Source organism: Phyllostomus discolor, chromosome 13 (genome assembly GCF_004126475.2).
Source record: "Phyllostomus discolor isolate MPI-MPIP mPhyDis1 chromosome 13, mPhyDis1.pri.v3, whole genome shotgun sequence".
NCBI lineage: Eukaryota > Metazoa > Chordata > Mammalia > Chiroptera > Phyllostomidae > Phyllostomus > Phyllostomus discolor.
In genome coordinates, this window is record NC_040915.2 from 57,428,357 (window position 1) to 57,447,320 (window position 18,964).

Genomic DNA, 18,964 nt, shown 5'->3' on the forward strand with positions numbered 1-18,964 from the left:
CTTCTGGGCTAACTCAAGCAGCAGGTAATGACAACCCCAGTTGGTTTCCCGAGCACTTTGTTAGACACCTGACACCACTGAGTTCGCATAACTATCACGGAGCACCTCCACACCGCCCTGGGAAGCAGGCTCCAGAATTTCTGATTTACACAGGAGGAAGCAGGTTCAAAGTCTGGCAAGCACAGAGGCTGGGCTGCAGACTAAGGGCAGGGTCCCAGCCCAGAACCTCTGTGCCTACCCTCTGGCATCCAAAGAACTCTGATCGTGACCAGGCCCTTTTCTGTAATACCCAGGCCTGTCCAGCCCAGAGCACAGGGCACTAGGTAGCCCTGTTCTAACCTCAAGTAGGCTCATGAACACAGAATCCAACGGGCTGCAAAACTCCAGCCGTTTAATAACCAATGCTTCCCCACCATCCCCCCATCGCAATGCGGGGGGAACCATGGGTCTAACCACGAGTGTGCAGGGAACTGTGAAAGCCGCGCTGCAGGGAGCAGCAGGTGAAGGGCTGGTGGGGCCCTGCTCCCCAAGTCGCTGACTTCTAGGAGACGCAGCTGGGCTGGGCACAGACACCTCTGCTCCGCCAGAGCTCCATCTGAGGGAGGCTGGGGCTGTCCACGGGCCCAGCCAGAGAGCAAGAGAGGAGGCCGGGGCCGGCAGGGGGAGGAGGGGAATGAAAGCAGAAGAGACTCTGGGGCTCCGGCTGCCACCAAGCCCGGGTCCTCTCGCCTGCCTGTGCCAAGTCCAGCTGGCCAGAGCTGGCCTGGCCCGTCAAGAGGCTGCTGCCACTCACACGGGCCTTGCCTTCTTGGCTTTCTTCTCAGACTTCACGGCCTCATCGTGGGCCTTCCGCTTCTCCGCCAGTTTGTTGGCCTGTGAGGAGAAGGAGGGGAAATCAAGCTGGTGGAAGTGCATGGGGAAGGAGACTCCCCTCTTCTTCTTCTTGAGGACATACCTTAGAAGCAGCGCTTCCCGGAAAGTTAACAGACAACTACCACGGGGAAAAACAAATCTATCTGAACAACCTCAGGTGAGAAAACCAGCCCTCACTTTTGTCTTTAGAACTATTATTTTATGGGCCCACAGCGAGTTAGGAGGATCCCTGGCTCCCAGGGCTGGAGGCAACTGCTCCCTTTATCCGCTCCCCTTGGGAAAGCTGGGTACCATTCAGGCCTTCACGAGGAGCGGCCGGGGAGGGGGTCAGGCTGAAACAGTCTTCCCCCAGGGCCATCTGGCAGCACCTATTACCAAACAGGTAGGCCTTTCGACCTGGCAATTACATTCCTAATAACCCTACAGAGACTTTGGGAGGTAGGCAGGGACAGCTCAAGCATGTTTTGTAAAAATGACTATAAAATGGAAATGACTATAAAAGTAGAAAATAATATAATCCTATCAGCAGGCAACAGCTGCTGTGGTTAAATAGAAAACATGCCAAACAATCTATATAGGGCATGGCAAAAATAGATTCGTAGTTGTGTGTATGGAAAATAATAAGTGACAATACAAGAATACACTCTGGTTTGTGTACTCACAATGGTAAACCTACGTTTGCCCCACCCTGTATGTAGCTTGATGGTCCAAAAATAATGCCTGTTACTGCATGCACAAAAGAAACCTGGGGGGCTGTGACTACAGACCACCCCAAGGGCAGGCCTGCAAGCCACTTCTGCGCCCTCCATTACAGAGTCCAAGATGTACACAGAACTTTTATTTTTGTTTAAAACTCACAGGCCTCCCTGCTTTAGGCACTTAGGTGAAATGATCCTTTATGAAAGCAGGCCGGTCTCCTGGGAAAGGCCTGTCCCCAGGCCCGAGCAGATCCGGCAACGGCCGGTGCAGGAGGGAGACTGAAGCCCTGAAGAGCGCCCAGGCGGGCGACCTCAGAAACAGGCTGGGCGCGAGCCCACAGTGTGCCCAGGGAAGAGCCAGCTGGCCTCAAAGGCAGCCGTGTGGCCACAGCTGGCAGGTGGCAGGAACTCACCTCACGGATTTTGCGCTTCTTGCCAAACATGATCTTGTTGTACAGGTACTTCTCCCGCTTCTTCATCATCATGATGGCCAGGCGCTTGGCCTCACTCTCCTCCTCCTGGGCCAGCCGCTGCTTGTCCTCCAGCTTCACGGTGCCCGCCACCACCTTGGGCTTCTGGGAACACGGGGCAGATGCTGTGGATGCGGGTCCCCACACCCACCCCTGCCAGTGTCCCGGCCCCCGCCCTTCCGGGCCAGGGCTGGCACCAAGACGGCCAGTGGGCTGCTGCCCAGCCACACCCCAGTGAGCTCCCCATACCTTCCCCTCCATCCTCCGCTCCTCCAGAGCTGTCAGCTGGGCCTCTTCCTCCTTTTCTGAACCAGCCTCCAAATCTTCCTCTTCATTTTCTCCCTCTTCATCACCATCACTGTCATTGTCTTCCTCCTCCTCCTCCTCTTCAGAGTCATTCAAATTTCCTATAAATAGCCAATGGCTTCTGAATGCCCTGGGAGCCTGCTCCTTCCCTGGCCAGGCAAGAACTGGTGCCAGACCCCACCCTTTTCAGCCCTGGGGACATTCCAAAGGTGCTGCAGGGCTGTCCCAACCGAGCCCCACTCTGGCACCTCTCCCCACAGTCCCAGATGCCTTCAGAGGAAATTCCAGGACCCCCTCCCCACTCCTGAGCTATCTGTGCCTCCTGCGTAAACCACCCTTCTGCTCAGTTACTCTGGACATCCAGAGCTCCTGACTGGAGAACACAGACGCTCTCTTGTCCTAAACCTGAGCCCACAGTGAGTTTGAAGGAGTTTGTGCCTCTGCTGCCCGCCCCGCTCTCCGGAGCTTGCCTCCTTTGAAGTCGGCAAGGGAAACAACCAGCCGAGGCCCAAAGGCAAAGACCAACATGGAGGGGCCTGCTCACCCTGGCCCGCCCCTTGCACTTACCAGGGTGCTCTCCCCGTTGCAGGGCCAGCAGCTTCAGCTTCTCAGGGGGAACGTAATCGCCTTCTTTCTCTGACACGAAGGGCGAGAGGTGTGGGGGCAGCTGCACCCCGGGGAAGTAGTCTGCCACAGGGAGGAGGAGCCGGGCGTTCACCGAGTCAAACACCCACTGCGGCTGCACGTAGTACCTGCCACAGAGTGATGGCAGAGAGGGGTCACAGGGGCCGCCCGAGGCCCTGCCGCACTCGCAGAGGCCTTCAGACAGACCCCCACACTCAGAACCCCCAACAGGCGAAGGAGACGAGGGCCCTGGGGGCCTACCTGCCGATGACAGGCATCTGCTGCCCGGGCCGGTCAACAATCTGGTGGGTGACACAGGAGTCTGAGACGTCATAGGTGGCCCCGATGCACACAGACTTGTCCCAGGACACATCGCCTCCAAAGCTCCTGCAGGCACAAGGGGAGCCCATGGAAGTGCTCAGGCATGAGGTGCCTACACTGGGGTCTACTGGCCCCCAAGCTCACCCCCCCAGGACACAAGCGTCCCCTCCTCACCCTAGGATCCCGCATGATGCCCTAAGCTGGTGAGAAAGTGATGCCAGCTGCACCCTGACGGACCCTTCCTGTGTGCTCGGGGTGTGCCGGGCACTGACCAAGCACCATTTTGCTGAACTTTCACGACACCCTAAGAAGTGGATGCTGACACCATCCCGAAGTCACTGGCGGGCGTCCATGGCTGCCCTGTGCAGAGCAGACCCAGCCCGGAGTGCGGCAGAGCCCGTGCCGCCGACCTCCCTACCTGATGATGAAAGCCAGGGCCTCACGGGGCACCTCGCGGCTCAGGAAGAACTTCAAGCCCTCGAAGAGCTTCTTATGCTTCTCCTGCGCTGCCAGCTCCTTCCTGCGGTCCTCCTCCTGTGCTGCCATCTCCTACAGAGAAAGGGCCCAGGCCTCGAGCTGTCAGGTCTGCCCACACCCCCGATGCAGGGCAGGGGTTAGAGATGAACCCCCCCCACCCCAGCTTCCTTCCAGATCCCTCAGTCCTAACACCCCCGCCCCCTCCACCTGCTCCTTGAGGAAGGCAGCACAGTCCTCACCCCGTCAGCAGGAAACTCGTCCACCTCAGGCTCCTCCTCTGCAGGCACCACCACACGGGCCAGACTGGCGCCGAGGGCTGCCAGTTTCTATGGGAAAGAAGCAGGACTGCAGGGCTGCTGCTCGCAGCGGGGGCGGGGCTTAAACGAGGGGGTGGCCTAGGTGGGGCAGAGGTAGCGGTGACAGTTCTAGGACATTAGTGGGTCTGGGTTCTGAGGGAAGCCCCAAAACCGCATATGTAGCCGTGACCAACCCCGGAACACGGACCGCCACTCCGGGGGACGCAGGAAGCCTCTCTCACCTCCATAGAACTCTCAGAGTCCAACGCATAGGTGTCCTCACGGGCCGTCACCTCTGTGCGGGCCTGACCCTCGAGCTAGGAGGCAGGGGGAGGTCAGAGGAAGAGGCCGCCCACAGTCCCTGCCTCCACATGGGGGGAGGAGGCACCGGGCCGGGCCTCACCTTGGGTGGGTAGTGCAGGTTGAGTGACTGGTAGAGGCGGAAGTTGACAAAGCCCAGCAGTGTGGTGTAGAACTCCGTGAAGGTGGCCATGACCCTGTAGTCCACGTCTGTTGGGTGCTGGGGGACACAGGAGGCATGTCAGCAGGGTAGGTACAGAGATGACAATGACAACCCACGCAAGGTGAAAAGCTCCTCCAGGGCAGCCCTGCCTTGAAATTCTGCCCCTCAGGAAGGGACTACATGGCGTGTCCCCACCCAGGAGCATTCTGGGCACCACTGAGGCTCTGGACAGGGGTCCCAAAGGTTAGGGGTGTCCTAGGGGCTGGTGCCAGATACCCAAACCATGTAGGGGATCCAGAAGGGAGCAAAGGGAAGTCTCTGTCACATCGCTCCCAGGCCTGCAGGCAGCCCCACCCCCTCTCAGGCTCTTGTCCTCGCAGAGGCCGCCTTCCCTGACCAGAGCTCATGCCTCCCGTTACCCACCCCACCATCTTCGTGTAACGTCTTCTCAGGGACTAGCCCACCAGGGCCCAGGGGGCAGTATTCTGAGCCAAGCAGCACCCTAAGCTCTGGCAGGAGCCTTGGGACGACAATCAGAACTGCGTGACCTGGCCTCAGACCCAACTAGAAACAGAGGCATGGCCCAAGGACATGGGACAGGTTAGGGCAGCTGCCTGACTTAGCCCCAGGGAGCTCTGGGGAAATGGTGGGCAGAAAAGGGTCCCCCTTAGCCCTTGAGGAGACGACAAAGCAAAAGAGGGCAAGGATCTGAGAGCCAAATCTGAGAGCACCTCAACTCAAGCAGCACTGTCCCCCACAACCAGCAAGGCTGGCCCACCTCTGCTGACCCCAGGACCTGGACAGGAGCATGTGCCCAGCAATGTCAAAATCAGTAACGATCATACCCCTCTTGTGCTGGGCGTGCCTGTGACTCTGCATCCTGCCAGCAGGCAGTGACCTGGCTACTGGGGCAGAGGGGCCAAGAGGTACCCCACTTGTGCCCACACTGACACCTCTGTCCTTCTGAAAGCATCCACAGGACCCCCGATGAGCCTGGCGCGCACCTGGGCACCTACTCCATTTCCTACAGCACAGTGTTGAGTGGGGTTTCCCCCCACCTGTGTGGGTCCTACTTTGAGGGGCCCAGCACTGCCACTAAGGGGGAGGGGACACATCAGGGCCTCACCTACAACCCAGTACTGGTCCTCCATCCTCCTGCTGAGAGGAAGTAGCGGCAGTGAGCTGGCCAGGGAGGAAGGAGAAAGAGGCGGCGGTTCCCCTCCCCCAGGCCAGCTGTGTGGAGGCTGGCCTCCACAGGGCCCTATTCACTCCCGGGGGGACACACAAAGCCCAGTCTGAGCAGCACAGGGGTGGGACATCAGAGAGGAGGAAGGAGCAGGAGAGCCACAGAGGAAGGAAGAAAGGGAGGGGGGAGAGGCAGGAAGGAAGGAGGAGGAGAAGAGGAACAGAACAGGGAAGAGGAAAGACCCACGGGTTCTGGCACACGAGCCTGCCCCGAGGTGTGGGAACAGGGGCTGCTGAGGGCCAAGCCCGCCTCCCGCCCACACACGGGCTGCAGCCTGCACCAGCCGTCACCCCTGCTCCGCACTCAGAATGGTTCTGGCCCTGGAACCCCCACCAGACCGGGGTAGAGGAGAGGAGCCCAGAGCCTGGCTTTGCCCTGGAGCACCCGAAAGCCTGGCAGCAGACCGACTGTCCAGTCAGGCTGGTGCGTCTGCTCTCCATGGAAGGTGCCAGTGCACAAGCAGGAAACTGGGCCGAATGCAGGCCCACAGAATGATGAGTCAGATACTGAGCCTGGCTGGGACCCTACGGGGGACTAGAGGCTAATGATGCCCCCATAAGGGGCAAAACCAGGATTTCTCTCCGTGGACCCCTGCCAAAAACTTCGGTCTAAAAGAAGATAAATAAGAAGCAGTGCCACACACTTAACTCTTCCCTTGTGTCCCACCCCAATGTCCCCAGCCCCCGGGCCCTGTGTGAGGGACGGGAGTAGAGGAAACTGAGGAGTTCAGCAAAGCAGCTTGGCCAAGGTCTGGCAGCTGCCAGCAACAGAGCAGGATGAGGACCCCAGTGGGTTGGAGAATAGGGCTGGGCTTGAACACAATCCAGACCCCAGAAGTCACTCAATATTCCTTGGGCTCCCCAGAGGGCACCTTGAAATCCTCACAACAGTGCTTAGAAGGAAAGCACATTACAAACAGAGAGGCACAGAGAGGCAAAGGAACACATTCAAGAACCACCAACTGGGGGACGCTGGAGCCAGGCTGGCTCAAGTTCTTCTTATGACGCCGTCCCCACACCCCAAGCCAACACTCAGGAACCTGGCGCACACTGGGCTTCGCAGGACAGCAGAGCCCCCTCTTTACTCATTTGCCCTCATCTGTCTGGGGGCCAGAGGAAGCACGGCCCATCACAAGCCCCTCCCTCCCCATGGGCATACTCACATCGTGGGAGAAGGCATAGGGCGTGATCCATACAATGGGCTGCCCCAACACATCGGCCTGGTAGTAAATGCCTTTGATGGACAGGAAGACCTGGGGGAGGGGAGGAAAGCATGGTAAAAACCAAGGGGACAGTGAGGGAGAGAGGAGGTAGGGCCCTGCCAGGTTGCCCTGAGCTCACCTTGCGCAGGGCCCGAGCGGCGATGACGTAGTGCATGAACTCCACAGTGAGCCTGCGGCACAGCTGAATGGTCTGCACATGGCACTTGCCGGTCCGGGGGAAAGTGGAGAAGAGAAAGCACATGGAGAGGGCGTCATCCAGGTCCCGAAGGGCATCGATGAACGTGGGGTACCTGTGTGGCCGGAAGGTCAGTACTTCTGGGTTCAGCCGTGGGCCACCCTGGAGGCCCCATCCCCAAGCCAGGCCTTGCAGTGCCACCTCCTGACCATAAAGCCAGGCACTGCCAGCTTCCCCACAGCCTTGGGAGGGACCACGGAACCAGAACATGCCCACTTAGCTCCGAGAATCCAAGAAACCCCCACAGAGTCCCCAAGACACCCACTGAAAACTAAGGACGCGGCCTCAACCCACTTCTACACGTTGTGGTCAAAGAGGGCAGACTGACTCGGTGGCTCTCTCTCTCTCTTTCAAGGCGGAACCTTCAGATCACGGGAAATCTGTCTGGAGGGTCAAGACAGAGAGCAGAAAAATGTGATGCTGCCCTGGTGGACCAGCGTGGAGGATGGAGGCATGCCTGTCCTCAGCAGCACTCATGGTCACTGGTCACCAGAGTGGGTTGTCCGGTTTCTCATCACCTAGACCTCCGTCTGGTTATAGAACCAATTAGAACCAGACAGTGAGAATGCTGGAACTCGGTCCTGGCCAGGAAGGGCCAGAGCAATAACGTACTTCCAGAAATCCTGTGGTAAATCAGGAAGCTGATGGGAACAAGCCTTCCTGGCAGGACCCACTACTGGGTGGCTGCCCCGCTGAGGGAGGGAGGTGCGGGTCACGGGGAGGACACTGGAGTACAAGCACCGACACCCGAATCCCTGTCCCGGCTGTGACCCAGGGTGGCTCACTTTGTTTTGCTCCATTCCAGCAGTTTCATTTGGAAAACGACAATACTGGAGCTCACTGTTGGCTTAAAACTGGGCTCTTGCAGCTCCCTGGAAACATCTGGGGACAGGTGGACGCACAAGGCTTCAAGTCTCCCTGTCTCAGCCAGAGCAGCCATCAAAGCCTCTGGCATCCGCACTGCCTTCCAGGAAGCTTCTTTCTGCAGAAAGCGTTCTGTTGCTTCAAAGGGGGACTCTCTGAAAGCCATGGGGCCAGAGATGGCCAAGTCCTTCCAGCCCCAGATGGCATCACTCACTGCAAATGAGTCAGGAGGAGCCTGCCAGGTCTTCAAACCCAGACCAAGATGGAAAAAAGGCTGCAGAAACTTCAAGCAAGACAGCAGGAGGAGAGCATCTGTTTTCCAGGCGTACAGGCCAGAACCTCGGTTGGCCCCCTCTGGTACCTCAGTTTCCTCACTCTCCCCCTCCCAGCACCCCCACCAGTCCAGGCCCTTTGCAGAAACAGCACCATTTCTGAGCCACCTGCTTCTCTTTCTTAACCGATGGCTACGGAGATGGGGGAGAGGGAGGGGTGACATGGAATGGGAACACCACGGCCACACTGGCTCCGCGCGTGTGCGAGAATCCAGACGTTTGCTTTTTCTTGTGCATTTTTCACTTGTTCCACACAACAGCTGTGTCACAGTCAGGACAGGAGCTACGGTCATCTCTCTGTTACAGGGGAGGGCTTGCTCAGAGCAGAAACTGTTCTTGGGCCACCCAACTCACAGGCTGTGGGGCTGGGGTGAGAACACCAGCTGTCGAGTTCCTAGGCCAAGGCTCCTCCCGCACTAGCCCATGGCTGGGCTGGCTCGGTGAAGCCAAGTCCATCCAGCCCGAAGCTAAGTGATCCCACACCATCAGCCTCCAAGAGAGGATGAATGTTCATCTAGCCCAGGGTTTCTGAATCTAAGCACTTTAATGTCTTGGGCCAGGCTGTTACGTGTTGTGAGGACTGCCCCATGCACTGTAGTATGTTTAGCAGTATCCCTGGCCTTTACCCACTAAAAACTAGAAGACCCTCCCATCCACGTCATTCTTACCCTTGGTTAAGAACCACTGATTCAGACAAAGAATGAGTGGGACTGCTGAGAAGGCTGGGCAAGGGATAGTTAAGGTCAGGTATCCAGCCATATCCTCCAGGTCTGACCATGTACCTGGTATGCATTCCCCAGGACTTTGGCGCTCTCTTACCCCAGGGCCTTTGCACTTGCTGTTGCTTCTGCTTGGACTGTGCTGCCCCTCAGCAAGGCCTCCTCTGACAAGCCTGTGACTACAAGTGTCCTCCAGTTCTCTGCCCACAGCTGGCATCCCTGGTGGCACTCACTATGACTTGCAATCATTATAGAAATTTGGCAGTTTGGTTTTTGGTCTGCTTCCTCCACCAGGATGCCAGCAGCTTGGGCAGGGTGTTGGTCTGGTTCCCCACTGTATCCTCAGTGCTCAGACTGAGCCCCCAACTCACCGCTCCTTGACAATGTGGTCTAGCTTGTAGTAGGGCTTGTTGTCCTTCAGACGCTCCACAGTGTTCCACTCACTCTTCCCATAGGCCTTCCGGAGCTTGCGGACGAACACCTAGAAGACAGGAGGAGAGGGCTGACGCTGGGGCCGAGGGCTCCCGGAGACCCGTCTTCTGCGTAGGAGGGCTATGTGGGGAAGGAAGATTCTCAAGGCCTCCTGAAGCTGTCTGACTGTGCTGTCTGCACCTCAGCCCAGGATTCGCAAAACAGCTAACTCTAGGGAACGTCAAAACTGACCCCCTCTCCCAAGCCCTGACCGGTGTGGCTCAGCTGGTTGAGCATTGTCCCTCCAAGCGAAAGTTGCCGGTTCGATTTCACATAATGATGTTTCAGTTGACAGACTGCATACAGGACAGTAGCCCCATAAATTATGATGGAGCTGAAAAATTCCTATCACTACTGATATCACAGCCATCGTAACGCCACAGCACAATGCATTACTCGTGTGTTTGTGGTGATACTGGTCTAAAATCTACGGCATTGCCAGTCCTATAAAAGTACAGCATACTGTGTAAAGCACGCATTACTTGATAATGGTAATAAATGACTGTGTTACTCATTTTATGTTGTTTACTATACTATGCTTTTTATTTTAGAGTGTACTTTCTCTACCTATAAAAAAAAGCTTGCAGTAAAACACTATGCCACATTATGCTGGCAGCTGCCTCATACATCTGAAGTTTACTGTGTCTGCCTATTGCATCATTTTCTCTTGGGCTTCATTTAATATCATGTTTCTTTACACAGTAACATGCTGTACAGATTTGTGGCCTAGGCGCAACAGGCTACTCCATATAGCCCAGAACTACATAACAATGGGGCTAAGTCCAGAGAAATTCATCATTCGTGATCGTGACTGTAGTTTTAAAACCCAGAAGCAAAACAGGGCCAGCCACCCACTTCAGTGGACTTGGTAGGACGAGAGGGCCAGCAGCTAGCAGTGGCCACTAGGTGGCACCCCCACCCCTCCACGGAGGGCCTCAGCCAGGCCCTGCAGTTCTGCAAAGGCTTTCGCAATGACGGTCTACTCCCAATTATTTGCATTTGGTATAAACAGGTTTTTCCTTTACCTGTGGTACTGAAGCATTTAATGGTTTATGTCTGTGGAATGAAAAGCTTGGTCTCTTCCAAGCAATTCCAGAAAGAATCACCTGAGAGCCCCTGAAACAGCACCATCTTTGTCTTGGAAGCAATACATTTACTCTTTTACAAAAGAACCAGGGGAAAAGTACTACAGGTAAAGCATTAATCATTTGCCAGGTCCTGTGCAACTGATCTCCACCTGTGACCTCAGTCAATCCTTGAGACACTCCTTTAGGTAAAATTATGTCACCCTCTCACAGGCTTGCTCGAAGAGGCTACACAGACTGCCCGCAGTAACAGTGAGTGGGCCATGGAGCTGTGATGGGCCCACCCAAACAGACCCGAGCCCCGGGTCTCACCTTGTATTCCCGGAACTTGTTGACGATGGGTTCATGGAGGAGGAACCTGATGTCTTTGATAAGGTAAAAAGTCCGGGGTGCCGTGGAGCCCTTGTTAACCTTCTTCTTGTGTTTGGGCTCATGGGGATAAATGCCCTTCAGGATGCACAGGCGCCTGGAAGACAATGCCCATTCCTTCTGTCAGTGAGCGTGCTGAGCACTGGCCAGGCTGGGCCTGGAAAACAGCACTGAACAGGGAACATGGGGGCCTGCCCTTGGAGAACTCACATCCTAGTGAGGAGCCCGATAATCACAAGTTGCCCCAAAATCACATACTGGAGACTGTCACGAGCACCAGAGAGGAAATAATCAGGGTGTTAAAGGGGCCAGATATCAGGTACCCTTTTCAGCAAGGTAAGTCAAGAAAGGCCTTGTCAAGAAACCAACATTCAGCCACGTAAAAGTGGGAAAAGCATCCTGAAAAAGACAAAGACTGTAAGGGTGGAAAAGTGTGGGGCACAGCCAAAGCACGAAGAGTGGGCCAGGTGGCAGGGCCTACCTGCCGTGCAGGAGACTGGGTTTGACTCTATAAGGAGTGATGAACCCCTAGCTGTAGGGTCAGGAGTCTCTTCTGCCAGAAGGGAGGGGATGGGTGACAAAGACCCAGATAGAGAGCAGCAGTGTGCTGTACCAGTTGGCTCATTCTGATCACAGGGCTCCTCCAGCTTCCCCCCAGACCACACCTGGCAAAGAACAGCTTACTAAAGCACAGGCACTCGACAGAGAGGAGGAATACAAGAATTCCAGAAGAAGTTTGTGGCAGCAAAGCAAAGACAGAGATGCATTTGAGTTTTCCTGGTGTGGTTCACTGCCCAAGCACACCCAAGGCCCCCTAACCTACTCTTTCCCAACGCACCTGAAGTCGGGCAGGCTCAACTGCAGTTTCTTCCGGGCTTTGTTTCGAGTGATGTAGTTGGTGGCAGAGCCTCGCTCATACTTGGGGAGAAAAAAACAATTATCCATTAGCAGTGACTGAAATGACTGACATCAACCTCTGGGCATGTCTCCTACCAGAGGCAAGTATCACTGCTAAGTGGCTGAGAGGCTCCCAGGATAGGAAACACTGTAGGGAGGGGGCCCACCCACCTGCATGAGTTCTCCTGCACTGTCCTGGCAATAACCAACATAACAGACACAAGTATCTGCACGGCGCTGGGGACTGTGAGGTTGCTACGCATCAGGTGCTGGGCCAAGCATTAATAATAGCTCTAAGTACCAGCCAATAATTTGATGGGTGCCATCAAAACTGCCATTTCTGCCCTGGCTGGTGTAGTTCAGTGGATTGAGCATGGGCTGGGAACCAAAGTGTCCCAGGTTCGATTCCCAGCCAGGGTACATGCCTGGGTTGCAGGCCATAACCCCCAGCAACTACACATTGATGTTTCTTTCTTTCTCTTTCTTTCTTTCCTTCTTTCTTTCTCTCTCTCTCTCTCCCTCTCTCCCTCTCTAAAAATAAATAAAATCTTTAAAACAAACAAACAAACAAAAAAACAACAAAAAAAACCCCCTGCCATTTCACAAGGGAGGAGATGTCTCAGTAAAATAACCCACCCAGGTCACGTAGCTTTTTAAGACCTGGGGCTGGGAGCCAAACCTAGGTCTGAGTCCAGAACCTGAATGCCCAACCCCCGAAGCCAGTGTCCTCAACTTTTTTCATTATAATCACTGCCTACCAGCAGAAGTCTTTTTAGACCTTTTCCCCCTTAATTGCTTCCTCTTACAGCCCATGAAATGTTGACACCATAGGAATACTGAAGAACTATTTATGTAATGTGGTCCTTTAGAGGGCCACAAACCACTGCAATATCTAACGCTCCCCCAACAAACTTTTGTTCCCTTGGGGAGAATACAAGAGCTCTAAGTGGCAAAGCCTCTCCCTTCCCCATTCATTCATTCGACAGACGATAACAGGACCTCTGCTATGCTCCAATCATGAAGCTACATGCTATGAGGGCAATGGAAACAGAAGGCCTAGTCTCTACCTACTCCCAAGGAGCACACTGCCTTGAACAACCATATGGATGTCTATGCTGCCAAGATGCTGCCTCACACTCACCTCTCTGTCTCCCTGATAAAGAGCAGCAGTGCACTGTACCAAGCACCATGCAATGCTAACCAAGTATATTCTTTCTAAATGTGATCTCCCTCTGGAGTCAGACAGCAGGGGCCTCGATGGCCAGGTGCACCTCTAAAGAAATAAACCTGCGGCCTCCTGAGGGGTATGTTTATGAATAACACAGTCACAACACACTCCCTTCATTCATTCTTTCCTTCAGATATTTGTCATATGCCAAGCCCTGGGGATACAAAGATGAGTTTCAGATTGTCTCAAAAAGTTGTCTTCATTAAAAGTGTTTTCCATTGCCCAGTTCTCAACAGGGGTGATTTTACTCCTGTGTGTGTGGGCAGGGGGAGGCATGTGAGGTTGTTGGGTGCTACTGGCATCTAGTGAGTTAAAAGGTCAGGGATGCAGCTAAACACCCCATAGGGCACTTTTCACAAAGCCTTATCTAGCTCAAAGGGCTGTGAAACCCAGCTTTAAAAACTGCCATGATTTATACATACCTGAATCTGTGTCACAAAGGAAAACTTTCCGTTTTCTATCTTTGCAGTTCCAAACGCTAGTGCTTACTGGGTGCTTAACAGTGTGTTGGATTAAACACAAATCGGCAAAAGAAACTTTCAAGCTAAAGGAAACACTTTGGGGAACTACATCTTCCTTACCCTCATCCCTTCCCCAATCTTTTCATGACAACCACCTGATTCTCCACACAGCACCCAGAACTCCTTGAAAAATCTATCAGGTCACTCCCCGTTTGGCTGATCCTACTGCGTTTAGAATAAAATCCAAGCTCCTACCCGTGGCTGACAGGCCTTCCAAGATCCAGTCCCTATCCAATCTCAACAGACGCCATTCTTTCCTTGGTTTACTATACCCCAGCAATCATGATGTCCTTCCCATTCCTTGCCAACAGCAAACCTGTCCCACCTAAGGGCCTTGGTACTTAGTTTCCCTGCCACGCTTGTTCAATAAGCATTTCTGTGTCCCAGAGCCTATCTGAGGTCTTCTGGTCTTTAGATCATTTAACAATCTTTTGAGTTCTATCCGGTTATTTTAGTGTTCATCTTCACCACCAGAAGATGAGCTCGGGGAAATCAGGTACCACATTTGATTGTTCAGGTCTCCATCCCCAGTGTCCATGGCAGGGCCTGGTTCCAGAGAAAAGGGTATGACAAGTTTTTGCGAGGATGAATTCGACGTAACGGAAAACTTCGCGTAGTGTTTATCACCCTTTACTTAGTAAACAGCTGTCCTTTGGCTAGGCCACCTTTTGGGGTAAAGTTATACTTGGTTATCAACTCTCTTACATCCCTACTCCCGGGTTCTTTCCCGGTTTCACCAGGTAGGTAGTGCGTTCCTCGCCCATCCTCGGATCGGACCCCTTCTCCCAGCTGTCTCCCGTCGCGTTGACCCCAATCGTTTCGGTAACCACAAGAAACCAAGGCCGGGGAAAGGCGCAGTCCCCAGACTCCGTCGCACCCGTTTCCCACCTCCCAAGGCCCCCTCGCCAACCCGCCCCAGGATCTCTACGACTCACTTTCTTCTTCTCCAGGCCTCCCATGGCTCCGAGCTGAAGAAGCTATTAAGTGCCGCGCGGACTGACAACGCCACTTCCTCCTGCACGTGCCCTGCCTAAGGCCCTGAGGCCCCAACGCCGCCGGTCGGCGCAGGCTGCCCAACAAGGTGACCGAGAGAGTCTAGGAATAGGTGGGGCTTTCCTCTTCGAGATTTAAGGAGGAAAAATCAGTAAGACTGATCTCTTGAGCTCTTTCCATTCTATGAGTCTATCACAGACAGTTTTAACGTTTAAATGAAAGGAGATATTCAGGCATTTCTATAGCCATCCTGATGACGAACGCACGGCATCTGAGCCCCGTTGCATGTTGGGATGGACGGGGCGGAAGGCTTAAAGATAGCGCAGGGACTTCTGGGATGCAGAGGGGAGCCACTCTTCGAGGTGCGTGAGCGGGTTATGTTGTTATGGTAACGGTTGCTAGGGGACTTCGGAACTTAACATTCGACTCTCAAAGCTGCCACTAGGGGCACCAGGTGAGGTTGCGTTCCGTTAGTCACCGGACACGGGTTTTTCAGTAAGATCATTCGCTGTTGTGGGGATAAAATAAAGCAAAAGCAGACATGTATCCTACAGAGGCGGAGAAACCTGAGAGGCAACTTACATTTTCTGGTTGAAAAATTACTAAAGACCAAGCAGAGTTATAGAACTCATAGTATATTTTAAATGTACATTAATACGTTTGAGCTTTTAATATGTACATACAAATTTTGCACTCAAATGATGTGTATTTATACAAATATTCACACCAAAGTGATGTAGTTTCTTAAGTAGATAATATTTTAAAGTTCTTTGATGTCTTTTTCATCAGGCCTCCAAACTCGATTTGAAGTTTGCCTCAAATTTTTTAATTTGAAGCCCTTGTGAATGTGACCCGGCCCAAGGTCATGGTTATAGAACATACCCTTTAGAGGAAGATACATCATTGGCCAATGCTTTCTTTGAACAATGTGAATTTTATTATCTACTTTAAAGCCAGAACAAAATTAAAACCCAAGAACTCCACAGTGAAAAATGAAATGAAAACTGGGGAGGGGAAAGTGAGCTGGCAAAGTCTTTGAGAATTACCAGGGCCATGTGGTGTTCACAGCAGAGGACTTAGAGTGTTTCAAAGAGGAACTGGACTGGTAAAGGGGACGGAGAAACAGGCCGTGCAAGCCAGAGGCAAATGTTTGGGGGATTCAGAGAATGACAGAGTCCATTAGGACCAGGAGACGGTAGAGGAATGGATCTGAGAGGGCAGTAGTGGCTCTTTCATGCAGTGATTACAGGAGTAAGGCCAGTGTCAGAGGCCTGTGACCTAGGCAGTTGCCCACGGTCCAGTGTTGATCCAGTGCTCCTTGCTGTCTTTGAAATTCTTAACAACTTTTCACCAAGGCACTTTGCATTTTCATTTCTCACTGTCTCTCACAGATCATGTAGCTGGTCCTACCCAGGAGGGATCCAACTTTGCTCACGTTGAATTTGCAGGGTCATAGAAGATACAGGTAAAAGGTGTCTAGGAAAGCAGTTGTACCTTCAGGTCTACAGCTCAGGATACAGGTGATATAGGTACTAGATTTTACAGGTACGGAACCTGAGGCTCGGGGAAGTGAAGGGACTCACCTCAAGATCACTCAGCTGCTAAGCAGTGGAAAATGGACTCTCGGCTGCAGAGCTGGCTGCAGAGCCAGCTGCTGAAACCACACCCCACTGCCTACTGAGTTGTGGATAGGCCTGGGAATACATCACTTACTTGCCTCCTCTCTGTCTTTGCAAACTGTTACATGACTCCAAGACCATGCAAGGCAGTTTATATCCATAAAGCAAAGAAGTTTTAATGATCAGAGCCGTCCACTCACAGAATACTTTGTGACTTACCAAACCTCCATCTCCACTGTGGTGGAGAGGCCCGGATCCTGCAGGCAGACACAACTGGCTTTACCACGAAACTACGACCAAGCCACTTTACCTCTCTTCTTCATTTGTAAAATGGGGACAGCACCAACTACAAAGATTGTTGTCAACTTAAATATTTTAAAATTATTTTTTAAAATAGATAATAGTGGTAAAGCCACTTTGGAAGACACATTGGCCATTTCTTACAAAGGTAAATGTGGTCTTACCATTCAAGCCAACAATGGCATTTCTAGGTATTTCCTCTATTGATGTGAATGCTAAATGCCCACACAAAGTCTGCACATGAATGTTTATGGCAGCTTTATGCAGAGTTGCCAAAATTTAGAAGTAACCAAGATGTCCTTCAATGGATGAATAAATAGGTGAATAGATAAAAATATCCATGCAATGGAGTATTTTTCAGCAATGAAAAGAAATAAGTTATCAAGCCATGAAAAGACATGGATAAATCTTAAGTGCATATTGCTACACAAAGGGAGCCAGTCTGCAAAAGCTACACATAAGACTTCAATTTTATACCATTCTCAAAAAGAAAGACTATATAGAGTTAAAAGATCAGTGGTTCACAGAGGTTCAGTGCTAAGGGGGATTTTTAAGGTGGTGAAACTATTCGGTACTGGAGGATATTTGTCAAAACCTGTGGAATGTCACAGCGCAAAGAATAAATCTTGTATGCAAATCAGCAAAAATAACCCAGGAGATCAGTGGGACCCCGGGGTGGAATGCAAAATGTGACAAGCTAATCTAACAGTTTCACAAATGTGTGAAACAACTTCACTGAAGAGGGTGGGAGAGAAAGGTGACGACATGAGTAATTTGTCCGTATCACTTGGCCATATACTATGTGAGGGTTTATTTTGGTCTCTCAGTTTTATTCCGTTGGTCTGTATGTGTATCCTTATGCCACACTGTTTTGCTCACAGCCACTTCATAATAAGTTTTTGAAATCAAGAGTGTGAATGTTCTAATTCTGTTCTTCCTTTTCCAGTATTGTTGTGGCTGTTAAGAGCCCCTTGCAATTTGACATGAATTGAAGATAAACTCTTTCAGTTTTGCAAAAAAATGCCATTGGAATTTGATTCTGGAGGATGACTGTGGACTCAACCAAGCAGTATCACAGTTGCCGTGGAAATGGTGTTGCTAGAGCAGATTGATGAAGCTTGAGGCATATGGTTTGCTGCCATCGATTTAGTGAGTGCATTTTTTTTTCCCATTCGATTTAGGAAAGAGGCTCAGAAATAGATCTCATTCTCACAGAACTGACAAAATATTATTCAGAGTTTTATATGTGTTCATTTTTTTTCCCTCTCTCATAATACAGTCTGAAAAGACCTGGATCACTTGGACAGGCTGCAGGACATCACACTGATCTGCCACACGGGTCTCGCGCTGATCAGGCAGGACAAGCACAGAAAGCAAACATGCAGCAGAGCAGACAGCACCCCACTTGGACCATTGCATCCAGCCAGCCCTGTGGTTCTGAGTCAGTGCTGGGAAAGATGCAGAATGGAGCTCATGGCAAGCCCCAGTGGGAGAATCACAATGCAGGGCTGTGGAATTCTGTGGCAAGGTCATGCCATCCACTGCAGGGAATCATACAGCTTTTGAGAACGTTCCTGGCTTGGCCCTGGGCCCTGGTAGAGACACCATCAGTGCAAAAGACAAATAATGTCTTAATAGTGCTTAAAAGTAATTTTGAACTAACAGACTCCCTAAAAGGGTCTTGGAGATATCCAAAGGCCACACTTTCTGAACCCGTCTCCAGAGTTTGGGACTAAGGATTTTCTTTTTATTTTCTTTCTCCTTTTTCTCCTCCACTCTCTTCCTTTTCTTTTTCCTCCTCCTTTCTTAACAAGTCTGTATTTTCTAATTTGTTATGCAATCAACATGTCACTTAGGAAATTTTAAAAATTTAACATTAATTATGGAACAATCTGAGAGTAACCAGAGGGGAGGTGGGAGGGGATAATGGGGGGAAGGGAGGGACAGGATTTCAGAAACAACTGAACACATGGACAAAACCAATGGCAGGGGAGGTAGAATCGGGAGGGAAGTGGGGATGGCTGGGGTGGGGAGGGAAGTGTTAGGGGGACAATGCAGACAACTGTACCTGAACAACAATAAAATAAAAAAATAAAATGATTAATTATGAACATCTTTCTACATTAAATGAGCTCTAAAATAAGAATTTTGTATGTCTACATATTTAATTAAATGGATATTTTGTATATAACCATGTAGTCCTGTAACTGTTAAATCTATTCTTCTCACACCACCTTCCTGCACACAATTTTATTTTTCTCTTTTAAATTCTTTCTTTGGCTATGTCCCAGCACAGTCAGCCTAAGACCCTCAGGAACAAACCTTTAGTCTGACG

General features: G+C 51.9%; 1 protein-coding gene across 1 annotated transcript; it reads right to left on the reverse strand.

Moving 5' to 3' along the window:
* Positions 1 to 364: 364 nt before the first annotated feature.
* PES1 (pescadillo ribosomal biogenesis factor 1) lies at positions 365 to 14,972 on the reverse strand. The gene is made up of 15 exons (XM_028528368.2): positions 14,653 to 14,972; positions 11,910 to 11,989; positions 11,015 to 11,168; positions 9,518 to 9,627; positions 7,115 to 7,286; positions 6,937 to 7,026; positions 4,469 to 4,585; positions 4,308 to 4,382; positions 4,009 to 4,095; positions 3,711 to 3,841; positions 3,233 to 3,358; positions 2,915 to 3,099; positions 2,291 to 2,448; positions 1,985 to 2,146; positions 365 to 873 (listed from the first exon to the last, which is right to left on the reverse strand). Exons 1-15 carry the CDS (start codon positions 14,674 to 14,676, stop codon positions 790 to 792), a joined length of 1,755 nt encoding a protein of 584 aa, XP_028384169.1. The 5' UTR covers positions 14,677 to 14,972; the 3' UTR covers positions 365 to 789.
* Between the last annotated feature and the right edge of the window lie 3,992 nt (positions 14,973 to 18,964).